The 17,963-nt window shown below is 46.2% G+C and overlaps 1 protein-coding gene across 1 annotated transcript in view; it reads right to left on the minus strand.

Moving 5' to 3' along the window:
* Positions 1 to 17,963, minus strand: part of LOC149442413 (A.superbus venom factor 1-like) — a 476,989-nt gene that overhangs the window by 150,799 nt on the left and 308,227 nt on the right. Inside the window, exons 22-24 of the mRNA XM_089656130.1 lie at positions 16,942 to 17,027; positions 12,422 to 12,561; positions 2,969 to 3,175 (exon numbers count right to left, since the gene is read on the minus strand). Coding sequence (XP_089512256.1) covers positions 2,969 to 3,175; positions 12,422 to 12,561; positions 16,942 to 17,027 — 433 coding nt within the window. The remainder of the gene's footprint in view (positions 1 to 2,968; positions 3,176 to 12,421; positions 12,562 to 16,941; positions 17,028 to 17,963) is intronic.

A 17,963-nucleotide genomic window follows, 5' to 3' on the forward strand; every position in this document is an offset into this window, starting at 1 on the left:
TCCCAAACCCCCCCTCTCTATCCTTCTCCTCCTTCGAGGCCCACTGCGTCCGACTATTCTCCCCAACCTCCCTGAAGATTGCTGTGATATACCGGCCTCCTGGATCCATATCCTGCTTTCTGGATGACTTTTCCTCCTGGCTACCCTTCTTCCTCTCCTCTGAGCTAGCCATCATCCTTGGGGATTTCAACATCCCTGTCAACCTCAACAACCCGGCCACATCCCATCTCCTCCACTTAACCTCCTCCTTTGCACTTGCACAGTGCATACAATCCACCACCCACTCCGACGGTAATATCCTTGATCTCGTCTTCTCCAACCGCTGTGCTCCCCACAACCTCACTAACACCCCCTTGCCTCTCTCTGACCACAACCTGATTACCTTCTCTATTTCCTCCCCTCCACTCTGCAGATGATCAACTCCATGACAGCATCCTCCCCCTGTCCTGCCCCAACTTGGCTATGACTGCCTATAACAAGGTGCTGTCAACAGCCCTTGACTCACTAGCGCCTTTAACCACACACAACATCAGACCCATACAGCATGGGAACCAGGGATGAAACCCAGCGTCTGGTGATGTCTGTGCGTTCCAGACTTCAGGCTGTAATTGACTGCAAAGGATTTGCAACCAAGTATTAAAAAGTGAAAGTTTGACTTATGATTATTATTCTGTCCCATTACTTTTGGTTCCTTAACAAGTGGGAGGCACATATGCAAACTGTTGTAATTCCTACACCGTTCACCTGATTTGGATGAAAATACCCTCAAATTAAAGCTGACAGTCTGCAGTTAAAGCACATCTTGTTTGTTTCATTTCAAATCCATTGTGGTGGTGTATAGAGCCAAAAATGTTAGAATTGTGTCGATGTCCCAATATTTATGGACCTGACTGTACCAAACTGGATGTCGCTCCATTTCCTCAAACTGAAACTTTCCAAAACCGAGCTCCTAATCTTCCCCCCAGCCCACGCCCCCCTGCCCACCTTCTCCATCATGACCAACAACGCCACCATCAGTCCCACCCCGCAAGCCAAAGTCCTAGGTGTCACTCTAGACTCAAACCTGTCCTTCCAACCCCATGTCCAATCGTTGGCAAACTCATGCAGACTCCACCTCTGCAACATCTCGAAAATACGTACGTTCCTAACCCCAGACACTGCTAAACAACTTGTTCACTCCCTCATTATTTCACGTTTGGACTACTGCAACTCCCTTTTCACCGGCCTACCTCATCACAGACTATCCCCGCTTCAGTCTATCCTGAACTCAGCGGCCAGACTCATCCACCTTACCAACCGCTCCTCTTCTGCCACCCCCCTCTGTCATTCCCTCCACTGGCTCCCGATTGCCCATCGCATTAAATTCAAACTATTAACACTGACATACAAAGCCATTCACAATGCTGCCCCAAACTACCTCACTGACCTGATACCCAAATACCACCCAACCCGTAATCTTCGCTCCTCACAAGACCTCCTACTTTCTAGCTCCCTGGTCTCCACCTCCCATTCCCGACTGCAGGACTTCTCCAGGACTTCCCCCATGCTCTGGAACTCAGTACCCCAATCCATCAGACTGTCACCTACCCTCCTCACCTTTCGGCGCACCCTGAAAACCCATCTCTTCAGGGAAGCCTACCCCAGTCTCACCTAACAGCTGATCTCCTCCACTCCTCCTACCACTCCATCCCCCACAGCCACTTCCTCCTGTACCACTTTCACCTCCCTCCTATATTGTAAGCTCGAAAGACCAGGGCCCTCGAACCCCTCGTGTATTGTATTGTTACTGTATTGTCTCATGTTCTGTCCCCCACTATAATGTACAGCACTGAACAAACCTTTCTGGTGCTATATAAATACTGTATAATAATAATAATAATATAGTAAGGAACACAGTTAACTCTTTGATTGCTCCGGATTACCCCAGTACAATGTCAGTGCATTTTATTAGCACTGATCACTATTAATTAGTGTATTAATGTCACTGGTCATGTCAGCTAGCCAGTGTCAGAATGCCAGCCATATTATCACAGTTCCACTATGTCACTGATCACCACCATTACTAGTAAAAAAACAAAATTCCAGTATATATACCGTCATTTGTAGATGCTATAATTTTGACACAAGCCAATTAATATATTTTTTTTTTTATCAAAGATGTAGCAGAATAAATTTTGGCCTAAATTTATGAAGATTTTTTTTTATTGGATACTTTTTATAGCAAAAAGTAAAATATATTGGTTTCTTTTTCAAAATTTTCAGTCTTTTTTAGTTTGCAGAGCAAAAAATAAAAAAAAAGTAGTGATCAAATACCACCAAAAGAGAGCTCTAATTATGTGAAAAAATGATATAAATTTTATTTGTGCACAGTGTTGCATGATCGTGCAATTGTCAGTTAAAATAGTGCAACAGAAAAAATGGCCTGGTCATGAAGGGGGGTAAATCTTCCGAAGGGCCACTGGTCAAACAATTTTTTCAGCTTCCAATACCTAGATCATTTGGTTTCTACCTCGCTATTTTGTCACGCATTGACATTTAAAATTCCAAATAAATATTTGTTGGGGGTCATTGCTTCACTACTGCACTGTTATGCACTGTGCACGTTGAAATTTTCAACACTGGTCTTCTCTTAGAAGATTTCACATTTTTTCTACCTGATAAATGTTTGTGAGAACTTTGACACGCTACTCTTGTCACTTCGCAAAATGTTTGATCTTACTTTTACTTTTATAATGTCATATTAGGACGTATTTGTTCACCCCACCATGTATGCGCCTTGTTTGCACTCACTAACTTTGTGATATTTCTATCTCGTCAATAGTGCTACTTTGTGCTATGTGCCTACTACTTTAGCGCTGCATATACATTATTTTATATTGTTTGATCTTACTGTTTGATTGTTACTTTGAATCTTTTGGAAACATAATAAACTGTCAGTTATATAAAAAAAAAATTGCCTCTTACGTACCACAACTTTCAGCTTCTTCTGCACACCATCTGAAACAAACTGTCCAGCTGCCTTCACTTCTATTTCATGAGATCCAACTTCCAGGGGAACAATAATAAATGGTATAACCATAGATGAGAGACGTTTCACAGTCACAATTCGTTGGTAATTCCTTTTAGCAGTGGAAAGACTGCAGAGTTTTTCATTGTAAGTCCACTGCACACGTACCTAAACCAAGCAGGAAAGAAAATTTTTAAAAATTGTGCATAAATGCCTTTGTCAGATACTTGGGTTGCATAAGGTCTCCCCTTCTGGTCTACAGTATGTGTAGATATTAGTGATGGGCCGAACACCCCCCTGTTCAGTTCACGGTTGTACATTCAAACCTAATGAAAGTTCGACTGCGAACTTCAAACAGAGGGGACAATTCACTAAGCAGTATCTTACCACATCAAAACATGCGGTAAGATAACGCACGGCTACTAAAAACATTCTTTAATGTTTTAGTTGTCAGAGGGGTTCCCTGCTGACAGCTGAATGTAAAAAGAATTGCCCGGCAATTAAACAACTAAAAAAAAAAAAATGTGGTGTAACCCCCCATCCATACCAAGCCCTTTAGGTCTGGTATGGATTTTGAAGGGAACCTCTACATCAAATTTAAAAAAAATGCATGGGGGTCCCCCCAAAATCCTTACTAAACCCTTATACAAGCATGCAGCCCAGTATGTCAAAAAAGGGGGGGGCAGGCAAATGCCCACCCCCTCCTGAACCATACCAAGCCACATGCCCTCAACATGGGGGGGTGCATTGGAGCAGTGAGGCTACCCCTCAAACACCTTGGGGACAAGGGCCTCTTCCCCACAACCGTGGCCAGTGGTTGTGGGGGTCTGTGGGCAGGGGCTTATTGGAATCTGGAAGCCCCCTTTAAAAAGGGAGCCCCCTGATCCATGCCCCCCCATGTGAATAAGTATGGAGTACATGGTACCGCTACTCATTCAAAAAAAAAGTGTAGTGTAAAAAATGACAGAAGTTAGTCTTTGACAAGTCCTTTAATAAAAACAAAAATAAAAAACATGTCTCCTGAAGTAGATACGTCAATCACGATGCCCACTGACCACCGCCGACCCGACTCTGGCTCCCGCTGTGACAGCTGCGCCAGGATGACAGTTCTTAAATACTGTGATGTCAAAAGGGGGTGGGGGTAACCCCCGTCCCCTTGTGATATCATCATGCGCTATGATTGGCCAATCACAATGCAATGTCAGGGTGCACTGCATTGTTGGGTGTAGTGGGCAAAAGCCCGCCAAACGCCATTACCATTCGTGTGGTCAGCGAACATACGAATGGCCAATGTTCTAGTCGAACTTAAGTTCGACTCGAACATCATGCCCAACACTAGTAGATATGACCAGCAAGATAGTATGGAAAATTTAATGCATATAAGTGTCTGGCAGTCTTGTTCTACTGTGCTGGCATACCAGTGTAGGTTTGATTTATATCCATGATGTTGTCTAGAGGGAGTTTTAATGTTTTGTCTGTGTTTGTGTGTTTTCCATGTAGGTTTTCTGGCTTCCTTCCAAAATCCCAAACCATCCCAAAAGAAACTATTGTTTGGTCTTTAACTGTAATAGACTGTAGTTCCTTTGGGGCATGGGTTAATCAAAAAAGGTCCTCAGGGGCAGGGATTAATGTGAATAGTTCAAGGTTTTCCATGTAGACTAAAATACATCTAAATCTAAAATTGCAGTATTATTATATAATAATATATTTTATGTTTGTACTGTCGTATTGAAAATACCAAATACAAAATAATATTTTGGTGTTGTTATAATGCTCATGTGCAACTAGTTGTTGCTGTTTTTTTTTATCTACAGTTGCTTTTTCTGAAAAACTAAAAGGGTCTATTTATACATGTTTTCACACAAAATTCGAAAAGCTTTCACCCATGATTCACACAATTTTTTTAGTTTAATTGGAAAATGTGTGAATCCTAAATAAAAGTTGTGTCAATCATGTGTGAAAACATTTATATCTTTCAATCTTTAATAAGAATACGTTTTCAGTATAAACATAGGCATAAGCTATGTAAATGGCAGTTCATATCATTTGAGTGACATATGTCGCAAGCAATCAACCATATTAACAATAACAGGCTTTTGATTGGAAAAGCCAAAGTTTGGCTTTTAAAGTGAATACCATATCAATTGAATACTTAACTTGCACAGTAACATTTCCTACTAGGGAAGGAGTATGAGAAAAAAAAATTTAAGATATGGTAAGGGATAAGGAGGGGATGGAGAAAATGGATATTGGGAAGGAAAATATGTGAATGTGAAAGTGGGATGGAAATGAACAGAGAAGAATATCAGGTAGTAACCTTTAAAATAATATACAGGATTCAGCAGAACAAAGCTGGCCACACTCTAGTAGATTTTCAAATGAAGGTTTGTAAGAAAATTAGCATCAACATTTGTATGAAAATTCTCAGTACATTTGATGACTAGGTGAATGTCATTCAAGAGTACTTCAAAACTTTGTTTGCTTTTAATAATGTATTTTAAACAAAACTATATACAGTATATAAGTGCTTAAGTCCTTAAGGTCTTCTCGGAAGCCCTCCTCACCACCTGCCCCTCACAATTCCTTCGGTCACCCTCCTCTTCCATCCTATGCTCCCTCACTCACATCTTCAATCTTTCCCTCTCTACAGGTGCCTTCCCCTCCCCTCTAAAGCACGTGCACATCACTCCCATACTTAAAAAACCCTCCCTGGATCCCACCAACCTGAACAACCTAAGACCCATCTCCCTGCTGCCATTTACCTCTAAACTCCTAGAACACTTAGTCTACAATCATCTGAGCTCCCACCTCACGGACAACAACCTTCTCGACCCCTTACAGTTTGGCTTTTGCCCTCTACACTCCACTGAAACTGTCCTACTAAAACTGTCTAATGACCTACTAACTGAAAAAACCAACGGCCACTATTGAATACTCCTACTACTCGACCTCTCCACGGCTTTTGACAAGGTTGACCATCCCCTCCTCCTCAATAAACTCCACTCTCTTGGCCTCAGAGACTCCGTTCTCTCCTGGTTCTCCTCCTATCTATTGCAGCGCTCCTTCAGTGTTACCCATAACGCTGCCACCTCCTCTTCACTCCCTCTCTCTGTAGGGGTCCCTCAAGGTTCTGTCCTTGGACCCCTTCTCTTCTCCATCTACACCTCCTCCCTTGGTCACTTGATAAACTCCCACAGCTTCAATTACATCTCTATGCTGATGACACGCAAATCTATCTGTTTACCCCTCACCCCCTCAGTCTCCACCCGCATCCCTAGCCTACTAAGTGACATTTCGGCTTGGATGTCACTCCACTTCCTCAAGCTCAACCTTTCCAAAACTGAGCTCCTAGTATTTCCCCCCAGCCCGTGCCCCCTCCCCTGACATCTCCATAAATATCGAAAAAACAATCATCAGTCCATCCCCTCATGCTAGGGTACTAGGTGTAATCCTAGGCTCTAATCTGTCCTTTCAGCCCCAGATCCAATCGCTGACAAAATCATCTAGATTTCACCTCTGCAACATCTCCAAGATACGACCATTCCTAACCCCGGAAACCACTAAGCAACTTATTCACTCCCTTGTCATATCACGCCTCCACTATTGTAACTCCCTTCTCATTGGCCAACCTCTTCGAGGGGTTTTCCCCCTTCAGTCTATCATGAACGCTGCTGCCAGACTCATCCACCTCACTAACCGCTCTGTATCTGCCACCCTTCTCTGCCAATCACTCCACTGGCTCCCAGTTGCCGAACGGATAAAATTCAAAACACTAACTATGACATACAAAGCCATCCACAACACTGCCCCAATTTACATATCCGATCTTGTCTCTAAATATCACCCAAACTGTACACTCCGCTCCTCGCAAGACCTCCTACTCTCTAGCTCCCCTATCTCCTCCTCCCATGCTCATCACCAAGACTTCTACGGGGCGTCACCCATCCTCTGGAACTCCCTACCCCAGTGTCAGGAATGGACTGGCCAGTAATGGTGGGACTCACCTGCCTTCTGGGCTGCAGTACCAGGGATGGCCAGCGGGTGCTCCCAGCAATCAGAGACTCAACCCTGCAGCCAGCCAAACACCTGAAACTGCTTTGCAGGTGTATTTAAGTGATGGCCAGACCTGCAGTCTTTGCTTTGGTGTGTGTGTTTTTCCTGGGCCCTGTATCTTGTTCCTGCATTCCTGTTCCTGTTCCTGTACCTGTTCCTGTTCCTGTCTCTGTCTGATTTGTTGCTGACCCTGCCTGATCCGGACCTCTTCTGACTTCTCCTGTTTGATCCCTGGCTTGTGACCCCGACCATTCTCTGCCTGACCCCCTGTACCTACCTGCCCGTTTGTTAGTGACCCGGCCTGCCTGACGACGCTTGCATTGTATGCATTGTTATCTGTGGGTGGTTTGGTTTGGTTTGTTTGCACTGTGTTATGTTTTAGTATTGCACAGCGTTTATGTTTGTATTGTTAGTCTTCAATAAATTGTCTTATTGTTTATAACATATCTGAACCCTGTATTTCCCTGCGTCAGTCACATACCTCTGGTCACACCCCGGAGCCCTGACATTACACCAAGGCCAATCCTGACCAGAAGTGGCTGCACAGGGAAGCCATCTTGGCTTGTTGCTGGGAAGGATGGATCTTGATGAGGTTGTGTATTTATCTCTGCTGGTTTTTGATGACAGAGAGTATGCTTATCAGAGTCTGAGGGAGTATACCCGGGATGAACTGCTAGAATGTATACGGATCGCTCATGTTCTAGTAGATCAGGGGACAGAGTTCTCTGAGGTGCAACCTTTGATTCAGGTTTGTGTAGAGTTGGCTTCATCTGGTGCCCCTGAAAGCAGGAATGACTTTTTGCCGCCATTTAGTGCAGACCAGGTAGAGTCCCTGGTATGGTTATTAGAGGATGATGTGGATTGCTTCTTGGAGCATTATGCTGCATGTTCACCACAGGTATTAAGGGATTGTATAAACGCAGTGCAGTCTTTGGTCAGACAGGCTTTGTGTATGCTCAGCTTTGTTCAACCCATACTGCAGACATGGACAGATTTGTTGCACCCAGCCTCAGTCAGTTTACAAAAACCCAGTCCTGCTTCTAATCTATTTCCTCAAAACTCTATTCCTGCATTCCCAACAGCACCTCCAGTTACAGCCCAGTATACCCTGCTATCTACCACATGTCAGTACCCTGTTCCCACTCGCTGCACCTATCCTGCTTTTAAGCCTGTAAAGAAGCCCTCTGTAGCAACTGTTCCCTCCTCTGTTCCATCCTCCAGCTCTTCTCTGTCTCCAGCTGCTCCATCCATTTACAAACCTGCGTTTACTTGCAGTACCCCAGTAGCTAAAACCAGGAAAAGGCGAACGTTCTTTCCAACCAATACCATCCTGCCAGTATCCAAACCGGTCAGCCTCCCATCTGAGAACCTGCCTTCCGTGGTGCAGCCTGGTTCCTCGGCGCCCACAATTCAGCCTGATGCCTCTACCCAGCCTGATGCCTCTACCCAGCCTGATGCCTCCATTCAGCCTGATGCCTCCATTCAACCTGATGTCTCTACCCAGCATGATGTTTCTACCCAGCCTGATGCTTCCATTCAGCCTGATGCTTCCATTCAGCCTGATGCTTCCATTCAGCCTGATGCCTCCATTCAGCCTGATGCCTCTACCCAGCATGATGTTTCTACCCAGCCTGATGAACTGATCCAGCCTGATGATTCCATTAGGCCAGTTGACTCGATGCCCGCTGTCGATCCAGACGATCCGGTACCTGATGACCCAGTGCCCGCTGTCATGCCTGGTGACCCGATGCCCGCTGTCGGGCCAGACGATCCAATGTCTGACCCAGTGCCCGCGGTCATGCCTGTTGACTCGGAGCCCACTGTCGTGTCTGGTGACTCGGTGCCCACTGCCTTGCCAGATGACGTGGTGCCCGCTGGCGAGCCAAATGACCCGATGCCTGGTGACCCAGTGCCCGCTGTCATACCGGGTGACCCGATGCCCGCTGTCGAGACAGACAATCCCATGCCTGATGACCCAGTGCCCGCGGTCATACCTGGTGACCCGATGCCCGCTGTCCAGCCAGACGATCCAATGTCTGACCCAGTGCCCGCGGTCATGCCTGGTGACTCGGAGCCCACTGTCATACCTGGTGACCCGATGCCTGCTGTCGAGCCAGACGATCCAATGCCTGATGACCCAGTGCCCGCTGTCATGCCTGGTGACCCGATGCCCGCTGTCGGGCCAGGCGATCCAATGTCTGACCCAGTGCCCACTGTCGTGCCTGGTGACTCGGTGCCCACTGCCTTGCCAGATGACACGGTGCCCGCTGGCGAGCCAAATGACCTGATGCCTGGTGACCCAGTGCCCGCTGTCATGCCTGGTGACCCGATGCCCGCTGTCGGGCCAGACAATCCAATGTCTGACCCAGTGCCCGCGGTCATGCCAGTTGACTCAGAGCCCACTGTCGTGCCTGGTGTCTCGGTGCCCACTGCCTTGCCAGATGACGTGGTGCCCGCTGGCGAGCCAAATGACCTGATGCCTGGTGACCCAGTGCCCGCTGTCATGCCTGGTGACCCGATGCCCGCTGTCGAGCCAGACTATCCAACGCCAGGGGGCCCGATGCCTGTCGCCCCGCCAGGGGGCCCGATGCCTGTCGCCCCGCCAGGGGGCCCGGCGCCTGCCCGCCTGGTGGCCCGGCTCTTGTCGCCCCTCCTGGTGGCCCGGCGCCTGCCGCTCCGCCTGGTGGCCCGGCGCCTGTCGCCCCGCCTGGTGGCCCGGCGCCTGCCGCTCCGCCTGGTGGCCCAGCGCCTGCCGCTCCGCCTGGTGGCCCGGCGCCTGCCGCTCCGCCTGGTGGCCCGGCGCCTGCCGCTCCCCTGGTGGCCCGATGCCTGCCGCTCCGCCTGGTGGCTCGATGCCTGCTGCTCCGCCTGGTGATCCGATGTGCCTCTGCCCGATGTGCCGCTGCCCGATGTGCCGCTGCCCGGAGTCCAGCCCGATGTGCCTCTGCCCGGAGTCCAGCCCGATGTGCCTCTGCCCGGAGTCCAGCCCGATGTGCCTCTGCCCGGAGTCCAGCCCGATGTGCCTCTGCCCGGTGTGCCGCTGCCCGGAGTCCTGCCCGGTGTGCCAGTCTTTGATATCCCGCCAGTTACCAGACCCGGGCGGTGGAACATTTTGCCCAGCTAGGACTGTTTGGAGCGTCCTGAGGCCGCTCCTTGAGGGGAGGGGGTACTGTCAGGAATGGACTGGCCAGTAATGGTGGGACTCACCTGCCTTGTGGGCTGCAGTACCAGGGCTGGCCAGCGGGTGCTCCCAGCAATCAGAGACTCAACCCTGCAGCCAGCCAAACACCTGAAACTGCTTTGCAGGTGTATTTAAGTGATGGCCAGACCTGCAGTCTTTGCCTTGGTGTGTGTGTTTTTCCTGGGCCCTGTATCTTGTTCCTGCATTCCTGTTCCTGTTCCTGTACCTGTTCCTGTCTCTGTCTGATTCTTTGCTGACCCTGCCTGATCCGGACCTCTTCTGACTTCTCCTGTTTGATCCCTGGCTTGTGACCCCGACCATTCTCTGCCTGACCCCCTGTACCTACCTGCCCGTTTGTTAGTGACCCGGCCTGCCTGACGACGCTTGCATTGTTTGCATTGTTATCTGTGGGTGGTTTGGTTTGATTTGTTTGCACTGTGTTATGTTTTAGTATTGCACTGCGTTTATGTTTGTATTGTTAGTCTTCAATAAATTGTCTTATTGTTTATAACATATCTGAAGCCTGCGTTTCCCTGCGTCAGTCACATACCTCTGGTCACACCCCGGAGCCCTGACACCCAGTCTATCAGATTATCACCTACTCTACTTACCTTAGGCGATCATTGAAAACCTCTCTCTTCAGGGAAGCCTATCCCGCCCTCTGCTATTACTGGTATCCTCTACTCTTGCAACCACTCCATCCCTCACAGTTATTACCTATTGTACCATTCACCCCTCCCTCCTAGATTGTAAGCTCCCAGGATCAGGGCCCTCAAATAACTCTTGTATTGAACTGTATTGTTACTGTATTGTCTCCCACTATAATGTAAAGCGCTGAGTAAACCATCGGCGCTATATAAATCCTGTATAATAATAATAATAATATATATATATTATAATAGTATATCTTGTGTGAATTATTGTTCAGAGGTGTTGTACACTACATGGAGCAATGTGTGTGCAAATCCATTATGCTAGGCATGTACGGTGATTTCCACTATCTGGCACTAGTCAGCTGCGGGGAGTAAATGAACGATAATAGTTCTAGAGGAAGGGAGGGAATGGATTGATTCCCAGATATAAAAGCCAGTTTGGGTGAGGGGGGCATAGTTTGCATCATAACTTCAGAAATAAGATGAAATACCAACAGGAACACAAAGATTTGAAGGTCCAAAGGACATGACAGGGGGACCCAAAGGTTCCACATAGTCTTCAGCACTGGGAAGGGGTGTAAGTTAAAGAGCCTGCATGGTGTGATATACCATTTGTGCAATATTTCAAACAATGACTCCCGGTGATTAGTAAAATGGGATGGTTTGTATGTAAAATGTAAGACTTTTTGCCATGCACACTCTATAAATTGCTTAGCTAGTACGGTTTCCCATGTGACCATTGTAGGAGCTTTTGAAAAGGTACAGTATGCCTACCAATCAAAAATAAAAAATAAAAATAAAATCATAAAAACCCTTTTCTGGGGCACAAAGGATTAACAAAATTAGTAAATTGAGTATCTAGCTCAGTCTGAAGTGTTGTGTTTGTGGATAGTATCCCAAGTTCCTGTTGCCAAACATCAAAGGGTATAATGATGTGTTGAATAAGTAGGTTCCTAATGGAGTCTCTATCTAGTGTTTTCCATGCTCTGATATCTAGATCCAGGATGAATAAAGGTAGAGTATCTATGGTGAGGACATTTTTAAACAGACCACTTAGACTTCTATGTTAATAGGTTGTTACATTTCCAACATCTGTAATATTCCTGACGTCTATATTATTTTGTGTGTATCTCACATAGATGTTCAAATTAACACCTGCCAAGCAAGGCATGCTCTGACTTTAGAGGGGAAACTAGACTCTGCCTTATAGGGGCTTTTAAACAAGACTGGAGACTTCAGAAATATTAATCTGCGTAATATTAAACTACCCCAAGGACACAACAAAGACCCGGGGCTATGCACAGTGCCATAACTCTATCTTTTGGACTTTGCAATTTCCTACTGTAATGTTAAGAACTGCACTGGGGAAGGCAGGGGGTGTCCTGTGTTTCCCAGACAGTACCTGGCATTCCTTTGAGCTTCTGCAGCGGATCTGAGCAGTGTAGGAGCATGAGAAATTTAAGAAAAGACTTTTTAGAGTGCCACTGTTCATAAAATCTGTTACTTTGACAAGTATTGGCAAATTACCCGAATGCTAGCAGTGCCATAGTTATAGAGGATAGCACGGATCTCTGCTTGTTCATTTCTGACAATGGAATAGGGAAGCTTGAGGTCAATGAAAAAATCTTTCCTAGCCACAATATCGTATGGATCAGAAACACAGATTCCTGTAAAAAAAATAAAAATAAAATACAGACAGCATATGGTACATCAATAGAAAACAGTACTTTTAAAACATAAAAACATATATATTCAACATATATTAGCATATACACTCACCGGCCACTTTATTAGGGGCGTCTGTTCAATTGCTTGGTAACACAAATTGCTAATCAGCCAATCACATGGCAGCAACTCAATGCATTTAGGCATCTAGACGTGGTGAAGTTGGCTTGCTGAAGTTCAGAATGAGCATCAGAATGGAGAAGAGAGGGGATTTAAGTGACTTTGAACATGGCATGGTTGTTATTGCCAGATGGGCTGGTCTGAGTATTTCAAAAACTGCTGATCTACTGGGATTTTAATGCACAACCATCTCTAGGGTTTACAGAGAATGGTCTGAAAAAGATAAAATATCCAGTGAGCAGCTGAAGTCAGAGGTCAGAGGAGAATGGGCAGGCTGGTTTGGGATGATAGAAAGGCAGCAGTAACCCATGTCAATGTGGACCAAAACCTCTGAGAAATGTTTCCAACACCTTGTTGAATCTATGCCACGAAGTATTAAGGCAGTTCTGAAGGTAAAAGGGGGTCAAACCCAGTACTAGCAAGGTGGGCCTAATTCAAGGATGCAAAGCAAGTTTTCCAACTTGATCTTGTAACTCTGCCATTTTCCTGGGCTTTGAATAAATTACATTTTGAGCCTTCAGCTTGTCTAAGTCTGCACTTTTGCAGACAAAATATGAGCATTAAACCTTTTGCGGCCAGAGCCGTTTTTGCATTTTTTTTTGCTCACATGTTTAAAAAATATTTTTAGGCCTGAAGATTAAACAAAACCCCCAAACATTATATATTTTCTGAAATCAGACACTAGAAAATAAAATAGTCATAGTTCCAATTTTTTATATTACCGCAAAGGTCTAGGAAACAACATTTCAGTAAAAAACACAATAAAGTGAATTTTAGGGCAAACAAATGCAATAAATTACCCAAATTTTGGCAAAATAAAAAAGACGATCTTGCGCCGAGAAAATAGACACAGAACATGTCAACCCTTAATTCTATTCTATTCTAGCCAGAGAAAGTGACAACGGTGACCAAGAAGTGACGTCATGTATGTCGCTTTTCGGGTCACAGCAAGAAGGGAATGATGTGTGTCCACTCTCCGTACACTGTACGGACCAGGCAGCGAAAGAGTTAAAGCCCAAGTTTATTTTTTTTAATAATAATCAGCACAAGGGTCAGGGACTTACATTCAATGAGAAGTGTCCCTTGTGCTGCTGACAGCTATCTTAGTTGAAGTCCAAAGTCCTTCCCCCCCTCCCCATACCCCCCAACAGTGATGCTCCGGGCGTTAATATGATTGGATGGACCTGTCACAGGCCTTTTCAAAAGCATCAACAATTCCCGTCCTTTCCGTCAACCTCCTCCATTCATACAAGCTGTATTAAAGCTCCCATCAATGACAGGAAATCTATGAATGAAGGACCTTTCATCCATCTGCCGTCTCTCAATAGTTTTTTATTGATGAAAACTATAGGACAGCTGCTATTACTTGAGGAGGGAGGAGAAGGGTAAGCATAGTTTGTACTCTTGACAAGTGACTGTGACAGTTGCAGCTGATTGTATTAGCCACCGCAGCACTAGAATATTGCCACTGCGGGGGTATGGGAGGCACAGGATATCAATCAAGAGAACAGGTAGCAGCATATGGGATATTTCTCATTGAATATAAGTACTGTCCCTGGTTCTGAATTCTAAATAAAAAAGTAAACTAAACTTAGACTTTAAGTTTGAAGTTGTCTGCCTCACATACACTTTTGATCCTATATCCATACTTGGTGCAATATTGAATTTTACATTTTTGCACCTGTGTAGTATCTAGAGAAAAAGATCACCAACCGCTGGAAGCATAAAGCTCCTGCACAACATTAGAGACACCATGTCTGCAGACCAGACTAAGACCAGGCTAAGAACATCAGAGGTACTACGTTGGCAGGGCTTCTTCATTTCAGAGCCTTCGACAAAGGAGAACAGTGATCATTCCAGTAGTGACTTCACAAAACTTCATTCCAAATCTGGTGATTCCAGCATTCAGAGGCAAACAGCAACAGCTGTGAGCTTTATATAACCTCTTGTCTACCATGCCATTTATAAACATACCTTGTATAGCCCCCTTGTCTTAAACAGGGGCTACTGGTTAAATTGTGCAATCTGTAATTGCACACGCAGGGAATTTTCACCAAAAAAACTAGTAACAAAAAATACTGAGCCACCTGACTCCCCTCAGCAGCGGCTCTTCTCCCTGGTCTCTCAGACCATATCACTCAGCTTCCCCTGGCACTCTGGGCTTTCCTGGCTCACCTAGCCTGTAGGCACAGCTGAGAGCTGTATGGGCCGCTTCTGGCCTCTCAATAGGGGTTCTTCTGACACCCCAGGCTCTCTCACTCTTCTGAGACTTACAGATTCCCTGGATTTGCCTAGTTTTTCCAGGTTTCTCAGCCTCCTATATGCTCTCTTAGTCTCCCAGACTAAGACAGTCTCCCTTGTGTAGCTGTCTCAACTATCTCAGCCCAATGGACATGGAATCTCTCTTCCAGCAGGGAGTGATGTCTCTTGAGTAGAACAGCTGTCTCCTAAGAGGAACACACTGTCTCCAAATAAGAGCACACCTCCCTCCTGGCTGGAGCCCTGAGCCTTTACGCTAAGGCCCCTTTCACACGAGCAGACCGATCGTGTCCGCTTGTTTTTTTTTTTTTTCAAGTGGACCCGACCAAGTGCTCCATTGCTCTCTACACACACCCGTTTGCACCTACCGTATTTTTCGCCGTATAAGATGCACTTTTTCTTCCCCAAAACTGGGGAGGAAATGTCAGTGCGTCTTATGGGGCGAATATGGAGCGGCCGGTCCGGTATTTCCACCACAGCCGTGTCAGAATACCGGGCCGGCCGCTCAGCTCTGCAGCGGGACCTTACCTGTACCTCTATCCAGCGGCGTGCTGTCTTCTGTAGTGTGGGCACTGGGCATGACAGCCGGGTGCCAAGTGCGCATGCGCAAGAAGCGGTGCTTTTTGTGAATGGTAAGGCGGTACCTGGGACACATGACAGATCCCAGAAGCCGCCGGACCAATCACAAAGCGCAAGTGCTTCTCGCTCATGCGCACTGGGCACCCGGCTGTCATGCAGAGCGCCATTACAGAAGCCGGGAAGACAGCGCGCAGCTGGATCGAGGAACAGATAAGATCAAACAAAAACTCTGCGGAAGTAAGAGCGGGTACTTGTCAAATTCAGGTACCCGCTCCCCACTTCCCCAAAGGTCAGCAGTCATCTGTACTGTCCGCAGTCTCTGGTCATCCCTGTGCTGTCCGCAGTCTCTGGTCATCCCTGTGCTGTCCACAGTCTCTGGTCATCCCTGTGCTGTCCGCAGTCTCTGGTCATCCCTGTGCTGTCTGCAGTCTCTGGTCATCCCTGTGCTGTCCGCAGTCTCTGGTCATCTCCTGTACTATGTCCACAGTCTCTGGTCATCCCTGTGCTGTCCGCAGTCTCTGGTCATCCCTTGTACTGTCCACAGTCTCTGGTCATCTCCTGTACTGTGTCCGCAGTCTCTGGTCATCTCCTGTACTGTGTCCGCAGTCTCTGGTCATCTCCTGTACTGTCCGCAGTCTCTGGTCATCTCCTGTACTGTCCGCAGTCTCTGGTCATCTCCTGTACTGTCCGCAGTCTCTGGTCATCCCTGTGCTGTCCGCAGTCTCTGGTCATCTCCTGTACTGTGTCTGCAGTCCATTAGTTCAGAATTTTTTTTTCCTGTTTTCTGCCTCTAAAACCTAGGTGCGTCTTATGGTCAGGTGCGTCTTATACGGCAAAAAATATGGTACCTGCATCTGATCTGAACCTGTCCACCAAAATCAGACAGATGGAGGTCCATTCCCCATCCATCAAGTGGATCAGATTGGATGACAATAGAATGGAAATAGAATAGAATGGACAGGTGGTCTGTTTTCATCCGAGAGCCCATAGAGGACAGCAGGCTGTGTCTGCTAAGCATAAGCAGAGCAAGCAGACCTGAGCAAGTGGATCTGCTGACCATTCCACCCTGCGTGAAAGAGGCCTTAGACTTGCTTATAATGAGCATGCACACCTACACACTCACACAGCCTGCAAGTTTCCAGTAAGACCTGGACACAGGATGAAAGCACGGGATTATGAGACCCAGAGAAAACTAAACACCCAGTTTTCTGTACTCAGAGACAATGCTTTGGCGCCCTGCACTCTGCATTTTCTCAAACCCTGTGTTAGTTTTCCCTATACTCAAACAATGGCAGGGCCTAGCACTGTCATAGTACATACTGAACAAGGTGATTATGACATATGTAACCTAATATATTTCTTACCTTTTTCTTTGGATAAGCTCACAGCCAATACTTCCCATGTAGTTATGGAATCTTTTAAAGAAATATTGAGTATCTTGGTTGAGATTCTGTAAGACAAACAGTATTTTTTTTTCAAATGTAAGTTTATTATTAATAAGGCAGTCTCCATGACAGGCAATATATACATTTCAGGATACAAAGGCAGGATTCAGTTCAATGACTAGATACAAGAAACATCCTTGAGTAAGAATCAGATCTAATATTCGAGTCCAGAATCCAAATATTGGAAGAGACAGGGGACAATAAAGAGCATTGAGCAATGACATCACCGACAAGGGTCAGTATACGCACCCTGAAATAATGTAGCCCTGTATCCAAGAAACATTGATCTGTAACTCCCTTATGGGTAGAGAGAGTACTACCTCACTCAGTTATTACAAGATAAAATCAAGTGGCAAGATGAAGCAGACAGAGCTAGAACAGGAGCAGAAGGGAAAAGCAGGAAGGAAAAAGAAAAGAAAAAAAAAGGGGGGGGGGGAATGGTTCCATCTGAGGGGGGGGGGTTAAATAAGGCCTTTTTACTCAGCAGGGCCAACTCAAAGATGGCTCCTTGGAATAGACAAACATATTCCACAGACCCCAAACCCCATGTTTTGGAATACACTTCTTCTTTGTGTTGTGAAGTCAAGACCAAGTCCTCCATCTGGTTCAATTCCTCCACTTTTATGTGCCATAGTAGAATGGACGGAGGTTGTGTACATTTCCAAGTAAGAGGAATGCATGATTTAGAAGTGTTAAGAAGACGGCGGAGGATTGACTTTTTGTATACTTTGGTGGCTAAGCCGGGAGTATGTAGAAGAAACAAAGACGGATCATCCGACACCACATAATCAGCACCAGCATTTATCAGCAGTAGTTGGGAAAAGTTTATGTAAGAGGGTAGGAGTATGATACCATCTAATGAGAATCTTAAAGTTAGTTTCTGGAAACTTTGTGCAGACTGAAGATTTCAGGGCAAAACTAATTATGTTCGTCCTCGGAGA

This window comes from Staurois parvus, unplaced genomic scaffold, assembly GCF_062004578.1.
Source record: "Staurois parvus isolate SC_StPar_1 unplaced genomic scaffold, SC_StPar_1.0 ptg000887l, whole genome shotgun sequence".
Classification (NCBI taxonomy): domain Eukaryota; kingdom Metazoa; phylum Chordata; class Amphibia; order Anura; family Ranidae; genus Staurois; species Staurois parvus.